General features: G+C 45.4%; 1 protein-coding gene across 1 annotated transcript in view; it reads right to left on the reverse strand.

Annotated features, from left to right (window-relative positions):
• Nucleotides 1-18,059, reverse strand: part of TK2 (thymidine kinase 2) — a 286,208-nt gene that overhangs the window by 242,809 nt on the left and 25,340 nt on the right. The window contains exon 3 of the mRNA XM_086947721.1: nucleotides 11,502-11,576. Coding sequence (XP_086803847.1) covers nucleotides 11,502-11,576 — 75 coding nt within the window. The remainder of the gene's footprint in view (nucleotides 1-11,501; nucleotides 11,577-18,059) is intronic.

An 18,059-nucleotide genomic window follows, 5' to 3' on the forward strand; every position in this document is an offset into this window, starting at 1 on the left:
TGAATTATATTATCTAAAACAACAGGCAGCCATGGCAATGTGTACAAAACATTGCTAAGACTGCTAATTATAACCTACACTCACAAAAAAATAAGTATGAAGACCTACTCTCTGCTCACTCACCTGGAAACCGAGAGTACCAGCTAAACATTTCTGAAAGCAGCTCAGATCTAGACTTCTAACATCCACAGTAATATCTTACTTCTTCCAAGAGACCAGCATTAGTTATGCTTAGAGAGAATCTTTCATTCAAGGTTGGATGCATGCGTGGCTTACACAGCAAGTGATTTTAGTAATCCTCACTGTATAACTAACCTTCAGGCCTCGAAAAGTCAGAAAAATGCTAGAAGACCTGCAGATCTAGTGACCTGAATAATCAACTCGACATAACATTAATTATTGGACCGATAAACATGTCTCACATTGTGTGATACTAAGCAAATATTTTATTATACAGAGAGTCACCGTTTTGTACATTATCACCAGTGAGAACACCTTCAAATATGTGAGCTTAGCTTGTCTGCTGTATAATTTTTTTTTGTTTTATTTGATAAACTAAACTTTGTTCCAAGTATAATAAACATCTAGCTCACATAAAGGGTACACATGACCGCTGACTTGCCTCTTAGTTGTCTATTAGCATTGTCATCTGGGAAGGGATTTTTCTCAGTTCATAAATATAAACTCTTACATTTAATAAATATACTCCTAAAGCATAAAGTGGTAGTGCACTGTCATTTACAGACAGACATTTTATTCTTAAATGGCTGCACACATTCCAGTTGACAAGCAGTTTTCCTGATAAAAAGATAACGTGGAAATTGGGTTTCAACAAATATGTATCATTTGCACATCACCAAGTAAAGTATTCTGATGTATTCTGATCCTATTCAAATCTTTTTTTCCATCTGACCTCGGAACCACAAAAAGTGGTCCCCTATCTGTAACTGAAATATAGTCTGAAATATGTACACCGTTCATTTCCACGCCATTTAAATGTTGTGTGCCCCGCACAATTGTCAGACAGTTCTCTTTACAAAGTCTTCTAACATTGCAGTCAGAGAAAGAAAAGTAAACACAAATCTCCAGGATAAAATAAGCAGCAATTTGTTAGAACACATAAACAGGCAATTGGCCTATGCGTTTGGATCCATAGAAAATGTGAGAAGATAAAAACAAGATTTAAAAGGCATTTTGTTGCTCATTCCCTTTCTGACTGAACACAACGCCTGTTCTTTGCTAGCTCGAGCTTGCCAGACCAGGCCAGTAGACCCTAAAGATAGCTTGCCATGATAAAATCTGACTCGGCATAGCGAGCGGGCAAATACATTTCTTAGGGCCTGTCTCACCACTATTTTAGGAGGCCAAAGAGGACTTAAAACAAGGGCTCGATTCTCCTAGAAATCCTGATATTTGACTCACCAAAAGCCCATATTCAGATACTCTATGGATCAGCAACATCACTCGAGAGCACCCTCATTCTGACTTCAGAACCCAAACACCACCTCTCCCTTCAACAAAGGATTTGAAGACTCTTCTGTTAGGTTTATTCCTAAAATAATTTGGTTCTCATCCAAACAGAAACAAATGCATTATGAATGCTCTTTAATTTACCAGGTTTCACCCTCCCTAATGTAATCTACTTCCTTGTTCGAAGCTTCAATCTAATACAACTTTTTATATATATATATATATATATATATATATATATATATATATATATATATATATATATATATATATATCCCTCGCACTCGTCCCACACGGACCAGCCTACCCCCCGTGTTCACCAGGCACCACCGGTCCAGAAACTAAAGTCGACCCAGGCTAAGGTGAATAGATCTTTTATTTCAGTTTTAAAATTGCCACCAGCATAATGTTTCGGCCTTCACGGAGGCCTTGATCACATTTATATATATATAAATATAACATTTAATGGAAGTTATTAAATATTAACTCCCAGAAGATAAAGAGAAGAAGCATTTCCTGACAAAAAGACAGAAATATTGCATCCTACATATGACAAAAGTAAATAACACTGAGTGACAAATCAATTAATTTGAGTCCAGATATCTCACATGGGTTCAAGAGCCCTCGAGGCAGTGCTCCAACCTTGCCAGGAGGTAAAAACCATGTCTAGCTCCCACCAAACAGTCAGATGTGAAGGAAGAACTCAAAAAAGGTTGCCCTTAGTCTTCCTCTATGTTGTGCTAAATTTGAAAATGGATAGCCATTTAAGAACTGAAACAACTGAAAAAGCAATGGACAACAGACGTCCTTTTCCTCCTACTTCTATACTACTGCTTCAGAGGTATTGCAACAAATATCCAGAGTGTCCCTTCCTTTCCTTAAACAATAAATAAAAGTATGAGTATGTAGCAGGGGGACCTGACTCGTAGAAAATCACTCCCCAATAACCGAATGGTGGGTCGCTGACTCTGCAAATCTCCCCTCTCTCCACCCACCCCAGAGCGAGTGGAACACGAACACGGAACAGCTTTGGAAAAATCGGATCAACGCGGAAGAGGACGGCTCCGTTAATTGGGCATGCTCAGAGTTTGAAGCCTCGCCCCTAGATGACGCAGGTCCAACTGGATTGGACAAAAAGGAGGAAGCACAAGACTCAGCGTGTGACGACACCGAGGAGGAAGTTTGTGTAGAGGTCGGGGAACGAGTGAGGAGAAGAGCGGAACGAGAAACCAACTGCGGAGCCCGACGAACGGGAGAAGCTGAACCGCCTGGAGGCCAACGTCCCCACGATTCGCCCAGCCACACTCCCGGAGGGGTGTGGCTCACTCAGGTACGGCAGCGTGTGTCGATCTGGGTGGGGAGGCGGGGAGACTCCGCTAAGCGATAGTGCTTGTTGTTGTATATAGATCCGCACCAGTGAGTCACTTGTTGTATATACGTCGCAGCACTTCCTTTGAATCCTTTTTTCCTCTCCCCTCCCTTATCCTATACCACACCTCCCACACCGTCGTGCACCGTCGTTCATTTTGTAAATACACTTTGTGTATACACCCAAACAGCAGTGATCCCTCACTCCCCGGGTTCCCCTTGGGCTGTGAATATAGAGGACTGTTGCCTGACAGCACCCCTATCCTTTCTCTCCTGCATGTCCTACGGGCAAGAAGCTCAGCCAAAGCAGACCAGAGTGGGACATACGAAGGAAGCGGCCATCAGGAGAAGACCACCGAACACAGCTGCAACAACGGACCCCTCTAGCTTTTCACGGGAAAGACTGTCTGCAAAGAAAAAGGAGTTCTTTATAAAAATAAAACCATATTTACCTCGAACCAGTCTCAGGTCCCTTTCTCCTACCGCATCACAACTGGTGTCAGAAGTGGGATATCCCCCTTCCATCCCTTCACCCGAGATGGATCAACTCATTCAACACCTAATCAAGGGACAGGAGAAGCTGGAGTGGGCCAGAAGCGCCAAATGTCTTCGGCGCAAGCGGACAGAAAAGTCTTTAAAAACGCTATGGCAGCCCACATAGAAGGACTACAGAAAGCGATACAAGAACTTGGGGCATCAGTTGTAACAGAGCGACGGCCTCCCATGCCCCACCCATAAGGCGTGGCACTACAGAAGTACACAGTAGGAGAAGACCCCAATGCTTTCCTCACTAACTTTGAAAGAGCCGCGAGAGCCCGCGGATGGCCCGAAAATAAGTGGCCTTTTTTCTTAGCCCCTTTGTTGTCTGGACCAGCCCAGGAGGCATACCAAGTAGCGAATCCTAGAGGGGACACTCCATACAAAGATATCAAAACCATAATCCTGGACCACCTTGGGCTAGACGAAGAAGCTTATAGGGTTCGATTCAGGAAAGAAAAGGAAGTACAGGGAGAAAACCCCAAGACACTGTTCTTTAGACTAAAAGCTGCAGCCAGTAAATGGCTACGTCCAGAAAGAAGAAGCAAGGAGGAAATCATGGATACAATTTATGGAAGCCCTCCCCTACGGCACACAAAGATGGCTGAGACAACATTCCGAATTAACTCCCGCACAAGCCATAGAAATGGCCGCAAATTATTCTAGGGCCGAACCCCGTACCCTTCCATGGGATGCTGAAAAGACGACAAAAACATCACAGGCACCAAAAACCGAAAAGAACCAAACCTGGACTGGAGCCCCTAAGACCCCGTCTCCCCAAAATGGAGGTTCCCATGATGAAAGGTCCACAATGTTTTGATTGTGGGGAATGGGGCCATATTTCTCGCCTCTGCCCCAGAAGATAAACTCCTGAGGAACCTATGGAGGTGGGATACGTCCCAAGAGCCATGATGTACACCGCAGAGATGGGGCCTTTATTTTATGTACGTGTCAGAGTGCAGGCAGTTGGTAATACAACAAGCATTTACAATGCAATGGTTTCGCCTTTGGAAAAGTTAGAGCTATTGGCATTGTAAATGACAAATGTAGTATTTATGTGTTGGTTTTGAAAACAGATAAATAAATGGCATTGTCATTTACATTGTCATTAGCTTAATCTCTCGCAAATGTGAGACCTATTGTACCCTACGGACAAGCTCAGCAGACAGCAATTACTACCACACACACACACCTAGAGCCACACAAACACACACACACACACACACACACACGCACACACACCCCCAGAGCCACACACACACACACACCCACACACACACACACCCACACACCCACACACACACACACTTTGCTTTTCTGAAATGTAGGAATGTATGGTAGTGAGCTGTGTGTGGTGAGCTGTGTGTGGTGTGGTGTGTGTGGCGAGCGCCAGGCGAAACCTAAAAACCACAATCCTTCAGTGCAGGAAGTGATGACAGTGAAGGCCCAGCCAATGGAAGCCCAGAGAAAGAACAGCGATCATACAGAGTGTAATTCAGGGTAGTAGTGAACCTGCTACGTTAAACGATGTTTTAGTGAGAGGCAGGCTATTCAAAGAGCACCTTAAGGACGACCAACACCCACACATTGGAAACGCAGAGAGGTGAGGCAGCTAAATAGTGCCAACCTAACACTGCTGATACATCAAGACACAAACATTGCATTCTAGACGTAAGCTTTTAATAGCGATTAAAATTAGAAATGTATTACATTTTCAGAAAACAATACCCCAGATAGATAATTCAAGCGCTTCAACTTGATCTCACGTTGTGACAACCCGGCAGTATGGACCCAATAGCGGTACACATCAAGTGTGGCAACCACCGATTATGTGCCAGCCTTATTTACTGTAGGGGAAAGACACTTAAAGACAAGGGGAAAGACGGATGGGCAAAAACTTAACAACTTACCAACTAAGCATCAGTGCAGAGAATGGAACCACGAGTGGCATCAAGCAAAAGCTCTACAAAATAAAGTGATTATCTACATATGCTCGTAACCCTTACGTTACGTTAAAACCGTGATGTCAATTAATAAAATGAAGCTCTAAAATAGTCATCTAAACAACTTGTACCTTCACGGTTGCATGTACAGCCATCAACGTACCACCTCAAATAACAATAGAATAAAGATCCCAGCCCAGGAGAAGATAATACACACATCAGATTCACTCTTCAATACAGAACACTGTAGTGCTTCTCCAAGCAGAACTGTCACTAACGAAAGCGACAGACAGAAGATGCAATCACTGGGGAAAAGGTGAAGAGATGTCAAAAGGAGGGGGGCGTCGAGTATGGATGGACCTATATGCACCTGCAGGCATTCAGCCCGACAACAGGAGTGGGCAGCGGTGCTGAGAAGCCATTCACACGAAATGTCGCTAACCACAGTTTTGAAAGCGTAGCTACAAGTTTCTCGCCCATACAGTGCTGCATGAGATCATAATTCAAATCCTAATGCTACATAGCCCATACTGCTACAGATTGACCTTTTTCTGTGCCTCTTCCCCTGGCGCATGCACTGTATGACGCTACTTTACCTATACAAGTCCAAAAGTTCATGTAAGCGAGAAGAGACAACATAAGAGCAGAGAAATCTCTCTACAGCATAACAAGAAAAGAGCAGTTTGCTCTTGACTGCAAAGTAGCGCTATAATAACCACCCAACATTAAACGTGAAGTTCACCCCAATAATTACATGACTGAAAGACCATGGGAACTTGGCGACAAAAGAAGGCATGTTGGTAGAGATAAATTTCAAATTTAGGAAGAGTGAAATACAAAGGGGAAGAAAGCACATTAGTACAGGACACAATCACTCCATGGTTACAGAAAATGTAAGTATGTCCATATGAAAAAAGTGCAATGATCAATAAGGAACAACCACAGTAGAGAAAGTTCAACTACATCATAGGAGAAGCACTACTAAATGCAGCGCACCTATGTATGTGAACGGAGAAGACTATGAGCGCTCACATGTGCACCAGGAAGGCCCACATATGCAAGAGGAAGAGGTGTGTATGCAGGCGTCAATCCATGCAACGGGGAGCATACGTGCCAATACAAAGAGGAAAGCACACTACATACAATCAGGGTGCGCATGCCTACCCCAAGCAAACAACAGGGACAGGCAGGGAATTCCACATACAATAAGGAGCACTATTTTCTTCAAGGGAGAGATGGGTGTACAACTAAGTGCAGAGATGGAAAGTGCAGCGGACTGCAAGGGGAGGGAGGCGCAAGTGCGAAACTCACGGAATTGGAAAGAGATGCAAGTGCTAAACTCACAACACTCACATATGCGCATGCAAACACGACCCATCCCAAGGGAAGAGAAAGAGTGAGCCAAACTCCAAGAGAACAGAGGTTGCACCCAAATGGCATGCACTCACTTGCTCGGAAAGTGCGAATGAGAAATAAAGACAAATGCATAGCGATCATTACAAAACAAAGGGAATATAAGGACAACTACAAGGGAGGAAAGCTAGGGAACTCTCACAAGCTGTCATGAAAGGTCTGGACCATTCTTTCAGAGTCGCTTACACGGGCCACGTGAACCCAACTATGAAGAAGACTTTCCCCGCTCTGCCAGCAGCCCCACACGCCCGGAGCTCTCAGTGCCACCCAGCTGCCAAGCTTACCTTCACCAACAGGGCCTTGGATCTGGCGCCATGTTCATGAAGCCTTAGGAGCCCGTACAGGTGGCTGCAAGAAGGAGAGACGCCGTTAGAGGCGGCTCAGGCTGCAGTGCGGCGCAGGGAGCCCCAGGCACAGCTCCACGGAGGAAGGAGCAAACAATTGTTGCGCAGTGCTGGAGACAACTGCCAGAGTACTGCTTGCCAGCTACGGTAATCCTGGACCCACCTGTCGATGCTGGCCAAGGCCTCGCGCTCCGCGGCCGTCAGGCTGGGACAGTCGTCCTCCTCCTCTGGCTTGCAGGCTTTTCCCGCCGCCATTTTCTTTTGCTCATTACAGAGAGTGGCGGAGTCGGTGAAAGCAGCAGAAACCGACACCCCACAGGACTTCATGGGAGCGCAGCCGCGCGGGGAAACGGTAGAGGACGCTAGTGCGCGGCAGCCTCCAGGGGAGGGAGCGGCCGCATCGGAGTCAACCCAAAGCTGCTTATCATGTCCTGGCGCCCGCCACGGACATAATAAGCAGACGCAGAGAGAGACTGAGGTTCAGGAAGTAGCTGACACGGCACTCCCGGATTTTTTGTAATTGTGTGACACAATCGCACGGCGAAACGATGCCGCCGCCGTGACCCGCTGCCCCCGCCCTTCCCCATGCGCAGCCAATGATGGGCCGTTGCCACCGAGCACCTACGGGCACACGGACAGCGGGAGGGGGGCGGGTTAACGGCACACGGACAGCGGGAGGGGGGCGGGAACGGGCAAACGGACAGCGGGAGGGGGGCGGGAACGGGCAAACGGACAGCGGGAGGGGGGGCGGGAACGGGCACAAGAAGGCTCGAAAAATCAAACAGCACTCACCTGGACATCTTCCGGCGGCAAATGATCAAAACATGGCGTCCAAAAAAACCAAATAATAACATCCGCCCACGATGACGTGGGCAAAAGCCTAAAATTCTCGTTAACGCCCACGAATCTGCTTCGGCATTGACGGACAGATCTCTGTTCCAATGGCTAGCCTCCATTTATGGAGCTAGCCAATGGAACAGAGGGGCGGGCCAACACACACATACTGTACACATAAGATTTAGCCTGCGCCGAAAAGCTGCGCGGTGCGCAGCTTTCGGAAACACAGGTTCACACATTTGGTGTATGTGCTTGGCTGAGGAGCCAATGGGGCGAAGCTACCATCTGTGGGATTATGACTGGACGCCTCTAAGTCAGAATCACCCCTAAACCGTAACGATAGTAGTTGCAATAGTAAATACCCCTTTCCTTTCCTCCAAAAAGGAATTAAGAGCCTTTTTGGGGTTAATCGGATATTACAGAAGATTTCTGCCTAACTTTGCTGAACAGCTAGTCCCCTCACTGATTTTCTAAAACAAAACACCCGCAATACTGAGCTCCAACACCCCCCTGAGTCCGCCAGACAGGCGTTTAACCCCTTCGCTGCGGCCGCGATTTTACCACTGTGTGGTAAACAAAAGAACAGGGCGGGGCCGTGACGAACCCCAGCCGTCATCAGCACACGCCCACCGCGGGGCGCGACGGCTGGGGTTCGTCACCAGCATGGGAGGGGTTAAAAACCTAAAACAGGCCATTACCATTAGTCCAGTACTCAAATCCCCAAATTTTGACAAACCCTTCTTCTTAGCCACTGATGCCTCAGATAGTGGTATAGGGGCTGTGCTTTCTCAGATAGGTCCCGATGATTTGGAACACCCAATACTCTACATAAGTAGGAAGTTTCACCCCGGGGAAACCCGGTACCCTACTATCGAAAGAGAGTGTTTGGCCATAAGATGGGCTGTGGACAAGCTGAAGTATTATTTGGAAGGAAAACCCTTCATCCTCTATACTGACCACACTCCACTACAGTGGATGTACAGGAACAAATCACAAAATCCCAGAAAACTTAGTTGGTTTTTGTTTTTACAGCCCTATTCCTTTATCGTTAGACACAAGAAAGGCAAAGAGAATGGTAATGCGGATTTCCTGTCCCGATTTTCTTTTCTCCCCGATCGGGAGAAACCCGGGGGGGGGGGGTATGTAACAGAATGGTGGGTCGCTGACTCTGCAAATCTCCCCTCTCTCCACCCACCCCAGAGCGAGTGGAACACGGACACGGAACAGCTTTGGAAAAATCAAATTGACGCGGGAAGAGGACGGCTCCTTTAATTAGGCATGCTAAGAGTTCGAAGCCTCGACCCTTGATGACGCACTTCCAACAGGATTGGATAAAAAGGAGGAAGCACAAGACTCTGCGTGTGACGACACCGAGGAGGAAGTTCGTGTGGAGTTCGGGGAACGAGTGAGGAGAATAGCGGAATGAGAAATTGACTGTGGAGCCCGACGAACGGGAGAAGCTGAACCGCCTGGAGACCAACATCCCCACGATTCGCCCAGCCACACTCCCGGAGGGGTGTGGCTCACTCAGGTACGGCAGCGTGTTTTGAGCTGGGTGGGGAGGCGGGGAGACTCCGCTAAGCGATAGTTCTTGTTGTTGTATATAGATCGCACCAGTGGGTCACTTGTTGTATATACGTCGCAGCACTTCCTCTGAATCCTTTTTTACTCTCCCCTCCCTTATCCTATACCACACCTCCCACACCGTCGTGCACCGTTGTTCATTTTGTAAATACACTTTGTTTATACACCCAAACAGCGGTGATCCCTCACTCCCCGGGTTCCCCTTGGGCTGTAAATATGGAGGACTGTTGCCTGATGGCACCCCTATCCTTTCTCTTCTGCATGTCCTACGGGCGAGAAGCTCAGCCAAAGCAGACCAGAGTGCGACATACGAAGGAAGCGGCCATCAGGAGAAGACCCCCAAACACAGCTGCAACAACGGACCCCGCTAGGTTTTCACGGGAAAGACTGTCTGCAAAGAAAAAGAAGTCCTTTATAAAAATAAAACCATATTTACCTCGACCCAGTCTCCGGTCCCTTTCTCCTACCCCGCCATAGAGTATTTCATCTGAAGGTTGATTTCATATAATAAAGTCTTCTCCAATATATACATTTAATTAGCACTTTCAGAGCCAGATGTACGACGGGTTTGCGAACTGTTACGCATGCAAAATGTCATGGAGCCATGTACAATTCAAAATTGCGAGTCGCAATTTATTTGCGACTCACTATTTAGGAATTGCGAGTCGCTATTAGGAATTGGCGTTCCCTTCCTAATAGCGACCACAAAGCCACGTATGAATGTTTTGCAAGCGCAATTGCGGCTGCAAAACATTCACAAATGACCACCCTCTTCAAGGTTCATGGGGAAGGTTCCCTAGGGGACCCCTTCCCCTATGCAAATGCATGGGAAAATATTTTTTAGGGGCAGACAACGGTCCCAGGGACCACTGCCTGCCCTAAAAAAAATGAAACAAAAACGTACATTTTTTTTTTTAAATGCATCCCGTTATCCTTTATGGAAAACGGGCTGCAGTAAAAATAAAAACTGCTTTATTGAAAAGCAGTCCCAGACATGCTGGTCTGCTGAGCCCAGCAGGACACCAACCCGGGGAGGGCCAGCCATATCCAATGGGGTCACAAATTGAAAGGGGCTCTTTTATATTCATGAGTCTCGCATTTTGCGACCCCCATTGGGAATCGTAATCAGTGTATCGGACACTGTAGTACATTGTAAATTGCGCCTCGTAATTTGCACCTTGCAATCTAGCGCAAATTGGAGGTGCAATTTACAAGGGTCGTACATCTTGCCCCAAATCTTGTAACTGCAGATACATGCTAACTCCATGCATGGAATTCCTCAAATGTACACACTACACATAAGTGACTTAATTACTATTAGAAGTGACTTAATTACTATTAGAAGTGGGTTTTTAAGAATGTCAGAAAGGTTTACTCCCACATGAGTGCTGCAGTTTTTGGCCCACAGCAGCTCAGGACAATGCTTGGAAAATCAGTAATGTGGATAATGTAATTCCACAATGAAGCCCATATCACAACTGACTTTAATGTCCCGATGGGGTTCTTACTCCACTGTATTGTGGCTGTAACTAAAGGTCTGATATGAAAATTGGGATTAGTAAATTAAGTACAATGTTCAGGGGTCAGATCACATTTTTGATGAGGTGTTTTGCAACCTCCCAGTGCTCAGGGTTCCAATATGCCAGGCAATCCCAGTCAATCATGCAAAAAGATGTACATCCTTTCTATAAGTGAATGGGGGTTACAAACTTCTAAATATCCTGTATGACTAAAAAAGCCAGGAATATGCTCCACTGGGTTAGTGGGACCATGGATTAGGTTACTAATCTGAAGGTCTGTTTTTCGTTTAAAGATGTGCACCCTCAAACTGAAATCCCCTCATCTGTCCCCACTGTTGACTTTGCATTGGCCGAAAATATCAGGGATACAATTATCACGAGAACACAGGGAGACTAGCATAAGCAAATACTAAGCAAAGAAATACAACACATTTGTCGACACACATCTGTGGATGCACAAAACAAAAACACTTTGCATGTATTACCTCAATATTTGGAGTTTTAGAAAAATATTCAAGGCAGGTTGTCTTTCCACTTGCAATATTTCCTTCAATGCAAATCTGTTGACAGAAAAGAAAACGTTTAGCATATATGGAATAGAAAACAGACTTCTTCACAATATCAATTTATGTAGATACTGAGTTGGGGAAAAAAGACTAGTGACCATGCTATACATGTTCAGCTTTCAAATAGGAAACAAAAGGGCATGAATACTGTGTATTCAGATATTCTGTGCAGTCTCCACCTTGCAATAATTGATATAATGCAGCAAAACACAAGCGCACTTATACAGGCAACATAGATACATGGATACAGACCCAGAGAATGGCAAAGACAACCTGAAATACAAAGGGCTATCTGGACTAAAAGTATCAAAGTTAATAAGGTGCATAGCTTTTCGTGACTACCCTTCAGAAGATTGAGGGTTTGAGCTCTTCAAACGAATGGATGCCTTCAGCTGTGAGGTTGCCAGTGTTTTTTTTACTAAGACAGGCTAATGTTTCATCAATCTGAACAGACAGCTCCATCGTGAGCTTCCATCACAGGAGTCTGGCAAAAGTACTAATTGAACCAAGAATCCATACATTTTGAGATCGTATGAAACCCTCCAGCTGCAATACTCATGAGGGACCTACATACCAAATAGAGAATGAACTGCACTAAGCCTGGATAGAAGCTACTGAGAGTCTGTAGTGTGAATATGGATATTAAATTATCTAGTTGCGAAGATGCGCAGAAACCACTGAGATGAGAAATGAATGAACCTCAAGAAAAACTGAAGATGAAGAGCTGATACTTCTCTCCGGTGAGCGACTCCTCACCTGAAGTCCATCTCAACTGCAGGAACCATCTGAAATCGTACTGAAGACCCATGTACTTAAGATGTTAAGCAAAGTCAGGTGAATGCAGTTACGGAACAAAGACTAAACACAGAAGATGGAACCAGGATGACTCTTGTGGAATATAAAGCAGCAAAGCGTTCCGGTAGAGAAACAATAACTAGTTGCCTCTTCTTCAATTATAAGAGCACTCAAGTCTATTTTATAGAATAAATGTTAAATGTCGTATACTTGTAAAGCGTACAGCTGCCCCAGCAAAGGGGTGTCCCGGCGCTGTATACCACTGGGGAACCCATCCTGGCGTTCCCTGTGAGATGGTCCCTCCTGGGCATCTCCAAGGTGAAGACAAGCATGATGGGGCCGTTAGTAGAGATTAAGCAAGCTATTGCCCAGAGTTGCTAAGTGGGACCCATGGTTGGAGTAGGCACCGAGGCGAGAATTATCCAGTCCGCTGACCATGGCCCAAGACATAAGTCGCACATGTATGACTCACCCCTAAGTGCCTGTTGAAAAAACAGCGCCTCACACCGCAGTAGATATGAACGTGGTTGGCAAATAGGAAATATGAACGTGGTTGGCAAGTAGGAGATTGTAAATGCTTAAAAGGCTGTTAATGCTTGAAACACCTGACATTCCAAAATGGAGGCACGTTACCAATGTTGTGCCGGATGGCTCTGGGCGCGTGGATGCAGAAGACGTCATTTTGCAGGCTAGAGTGCAATCAAGAACAAACGTCACACACGCAATAGGTAGACTTGCACAGAAGGCAGGCTTGTGCTGGAAACATCGAGTGATGAAGGTAGGTGACTTTTTTTTTTTAAACCAACAGTAATTACCTCCAACCGGTGATTTTTCCTAAAATGAATATGAGCTGTGAAGTCCTCATTGCACAAACAAGAACAGCGGTAAAATCAGTAACGATCGCTGTAAGATGTAACGATAACTGACAAGCTGAAAATGTGCTTGGTAAACATTTTTGTGGTACTTGTCCCTGCTGCTCAGCATAGAATGTATGATGCAAGAGCCTGTTAGAATGTTCTGTGTGGATGTCTGGCAGTTGAATGATGGCTGAGTGGCAGGAGGCCGCTCTTGGTGGGGTTTCTCCTTCTACTACTTGACTTACCATCTTACCTGAATAAAGGAGCATCAAGAAAGTATATGGACTACATAGTTTTATTTACAACATTTTTATCGATGGTTTTGAAGAAGAATCCACGTGTGCAACTTCAAGGAAAATTAAAGCCTAACAGAGACTTTACAGAAACAGAAAAGCGAAGGCCAATGTTGTTGGAAAAGGAAACTTGACAGGTACAGAAAATCGAAACAAAGGACATTAACAGTAATTTAAAGTATGTCTGTAACGCTGTCTGGTAATCAAACCCCATCAGTGACCCGGACATCGGTCGCCCTGAAACCTAGGTGTGCCAGATCCATCAGCGTGTCATTTGTTTGTGGTTCGGGGGCAGTAAATCGAGTTTTGGCATGAATTTTTGAAGACTTGCTTGAGCTGTGCAGAGAATCCTTTAGTTAGCGGAATTATGGCAACAGCTGCGCTATGTCCCTGACAAAGAGAGAGTACCCTTTGAAATGAGAGATACAAGACTAGGATTTAGTTACCGGAGCAGCTGAGACAAGAGAAGCATTTCGTTACTGGAGCAGGTAATCAGCTGTTAGTTTTTAAAGGTCAGCTGAGTCTGCTCCAGCGTCTGTGATTTATTCCGGATTTAAATATACCCTGATGAACCGATACAAAGTGGTTATCACTGATCTGCCTTGCTATGGATGGGAATTCGCACTTTATGCTGTGAGTAAGGGCATTATACTTTGTTGTGTAATGGCATGATTCTGATCACGTTTTCAGCACATACCGTGTCTGTGGCGTTCCTTGGGTACTGCAATCTCAGCTTCGGGAGACGGTTGAAGCCTCAGTCCTGCTCTGTCCTTTCAACGGTGTGGAGCCGTTTCAAGATACGCCGCTCACTGACGCTGTTCCAACATCTACGTGCCGGTAGCCACCCGGCGAGGCGTCACTCGAACGTGCCGCCTTCGTTTGTTCTTCAAGTCCAGTCTGCTGTGGTCGTGCAATTCTTGAGTTCATGCTTAATTTACATGGAGCCCCGCTTGACTTGGAGACTATGTTCACCTTACCAGCCACAAATGTGGTTTGCTCTGTGTGGGGCACTACAGCAAAAGGTACTGTTTTATTACTTCTGCCGCAATTATGCCATATGCTCGGAAGCGTAAATCGAGCTTCTCAGTTTGTTATAATGAGGAGGAGGGTTAATAGCTTCGGGTGAGAAATCGCTCACCGGGGCAAAGGAGATTTATTTCATAAAGTTACCTACACAGATTTATCGTTTGCATATTGGGTTGTATCTTTCGAGGGAGGTGAGTCCAATGCTTTATGTTTTCGTAACTTTAGAAGGTCACAATGTGCTTAGATTGTTTCGCGTGATTCTTTTGGTGACTGTTTGAAATGCAAGAATGTTTTTTTTTTTTTTTAGATGACTGTGTGGAATGCCAGTCTATATGCCCGACGTTGATGAACTTCTGGGTGGTAGGTTCACAGTGTTGTTTATTCCAGGGTAGTGTGTACCCTATGGCGGTGAGTTTGTGGGGTGATGGTGGTTTTTTTGCAAGGAACATGTGTATCCTGCTATTTGGAAGTTAACCCAAATTTTATTTTTTAGATTTAAATGTCCCAGTGTTGGTCATAGGAACGTATGTTTCCTTTTACATGTAGTGTGAGGGAGCTTGGAGTTCAACTTTTAGATATGTACATGGAGTTTGAGGGCGCTTGGAGTTCCACTTTTAAATATTTACATGGAGTTTGTGGGAGCTTGGAGTTCCAATTTTAAATATTTACATGGAGTTTGAGGGAGCTTGGAGTTCCACTTCTGGATGTTTATACTTCTACGTGGAGTATGAGGGAGCTTGGAGTTCCATTTCTGGTTGTTTACCAGACATTTTATTTGAAGGATGTCTCTTATCTAAGTGTTGTATTGTCACGCCGTAAGTTGGGACCTTTTTGCCTCCAACTGACCTGGCCAGTCGGTTTGTTTAGTTTCTAGGTTGAGTATGTGATGCGTGGGCGTGATAGTGTGTTGGTTATTTCGTTGTGTGAGTAATGTTTTGTTTAAGGAAGAGAGAAGGTGGTGTGAATGTTATTTATTAGTTTGCGCGATTGGTTTGAGAAGATGTTAAATTGCTAATCTTATCTGATTTTACATTTATTTTGAAATTGCGTGATGTGACTTGTTATCTCACTTACTCTCCGCAATTTCTATTCATATCTCTCGTTCGTCAAATTAAAGAAGGGACTACATAGCCTTATTTACAACAATTTTCCTACATTAAAATGAAGATGCAGGCAAAATAAAATTCCACTGACCTCCAGAAGATGGCAGCAAATAACCATTCATTTCCACGGGCAAAGTCAATAAAATTACACCGCCGTTTAAATTGTAAAAACAATGGAATTTACACTTCAGCTCGGCTCTTGAGCCTCTCAATCAGCCCCCTGACCTGAAGAAGCATGCGACACACCGACCAGATCTCGCCCCCCATTCTCTGGTTCTGGGTCTCTTGTCCCGGTTTCATCTCTCTGATGCAGATCAGGGATTACTGACCCGGTAGACATTTCTTGTCCCGGTTCTGGTTTTCTTCCCCCGTTCTGCTCTCTGAAGACTGAAGGAAAGCAGCAAAGCATCAAGGCAGATCCAACCGAAATTTTTCTGTTATGTAGATCCTTAAGTAAAGGAGTGCAGGACACGTAGGCAGGAACTTGCACATTTCAGTTGTATGCGACCAGTGTTGCAGGAAATGGCAGACAGCAGGTCAGCAAGCAGGAACAGAAGGTAGGTACTGGCACATTTCAGTTGTGGGTGACCGATAGCAGGGTGACTGGTGGAGCTCAAGGGTGCCAAGTTTCTTTAAAATTCATAGTTTAAAGTTTCAGGAGGTTCCTGTGGTTACCTTGTAATTTCTTCAGATTTTTAAATCTGTAATCCATGAGGAGGTAGATGTAGATTCTTTCCAGATCGTCGCCAAATGTGTTAATGGTAAATAAGTCCATGTAGCCGAGGTGTAGATCAATGAAGAAGGTTTATTGTAGATCTTAAGGTAAGCCTTGTAGATTATAATGCGAGCCCCACCAAGAGCAGTGTTGTAAATATGTATTTCTCTTAACATGGTTCCCTATCTTTAGCCCTTCCTTTGTGTCCTTTCCTCCCCGACCTTCCAGAATACGTGTGATGTTCTATGTGCATCATTCTTAGTCAGGCTGCATTCGACTTGTCAGTTGGTGTCTGGTCAGCTGGCGAGGTGTACGCTTAACCAATGCTCTGCCAATAAATCATCCATCTACTATCTAGAGGCTCCTGTGTCATACATCTTTATACTTACATCAATTTGGCAATGAGGGTGAGATTATGTGGTCCTGAATAATGATGAGAAGTGGAACCTTCGCAGAGTGGCATTGTACAGAAAGTCTGCAACCTCCAGTGCTACCGCTCAGGTTGTTCAAGGTTCTCTGCCCAAACGTGGGTACTTGATATCTACCCAGAAATATATTACTCCACCTCAAGCTTTAATTTGTTGCAGGGGGGGAAGTTGGTGGTGGTGATGCTTTTGATCTCACGGGTGTTCAGGATCAGTCGGCTCACAGTAATGACCCGTCTGCTCACTGTGATGTTTCTCAAGAAGTCTCAGTATCCATGGAAGCCAGAGGTTCGAGGTTTCGCAAACCTCCTGTCTATTTGAATGATTATTTATGTTAAGGCTTCATATTAAGTTTCTTTATTTTGGTGTTTTGTTTTCATTCCAAAGGGAGAAGATGTGTTGTAAATATGTATTTCTCTTAACATGGTCCCATATCTTTAGCCCTTCCTTTGTATCCTTTTCTCCCCGTCCTTCCAGAATACTTGTGATGTTCTATGTGCATCATTCTTAGCCAAGCTGCATTCCAGACTTCTCAGTTGGTGTCTGGTCAGCTGGCGAGGTGTACGCTTAACCTATGCTCTGCCAATAAATCATCCATCTACTATCTAGAGACTTCTGTGTCATACATCTTTATACTTACATCAAGCACCTCCCTTGCTGGTCAGCCCATACTCCCAACTGAACTTATCCACCAGGCATCCCCAACATTCCATTACTTCACATGCACCAGCATTCCAAAGCACATCAACTCTGGCTGAGCAGCAAGCCAGAGGATCAGGAAAGATGCATAGCACTGAGAACCAGATACCACAGAAACCCTCAGCGCAGTCCTGCCGCTTCGATACTCCAATCGTCTGCACTTCTCTTTGCCCCCTTAACCCTCTCCAGATGAGTTGACTACATCAATCGAAAGGCTTCGAGACTGGGATTGCGTGCCACGTATTGGGCACCCAGGGTCTCCCCAGTGGGGCAGTCCGGACCAGCCCACAGTGACGCAAGCTTTATTTTGCAAGGCTCTGTGTGGGCGTGGAGTGGTTCTCCCAGACCGAGCAGTGAGGCATGCCCCGCAGACCTACTCCCTTACAGCGCCCGCACTCCCTACATTTCTTCGTAGCTCTTACTGCCCACAAGTGCTCTTATATGCTGGTCTCCGCTCCCCGGTTCCGTCAAGGCCAGCTCCGGTGCCCATCCGAGGCCCCGCAAACACAGCGAAGCTGCACCGCCGCCGCTCTTGTGAAGCTTCTGTGGCAGTTTCCCCATGGC

This window comes from Lissotriton vulgaris, chromosome 12 (genome assembly GCF_964263255.1).
Source record: "Lissotriton vulgaris chromosome 12, aLisVul1.2, whole genome shotgun sequence".
NCBI lineage: Eukaryota > Metazoa > Chordata > Amphibia > Caudata > Salamandridae > Lissotriton > Lissotriton vulgaris.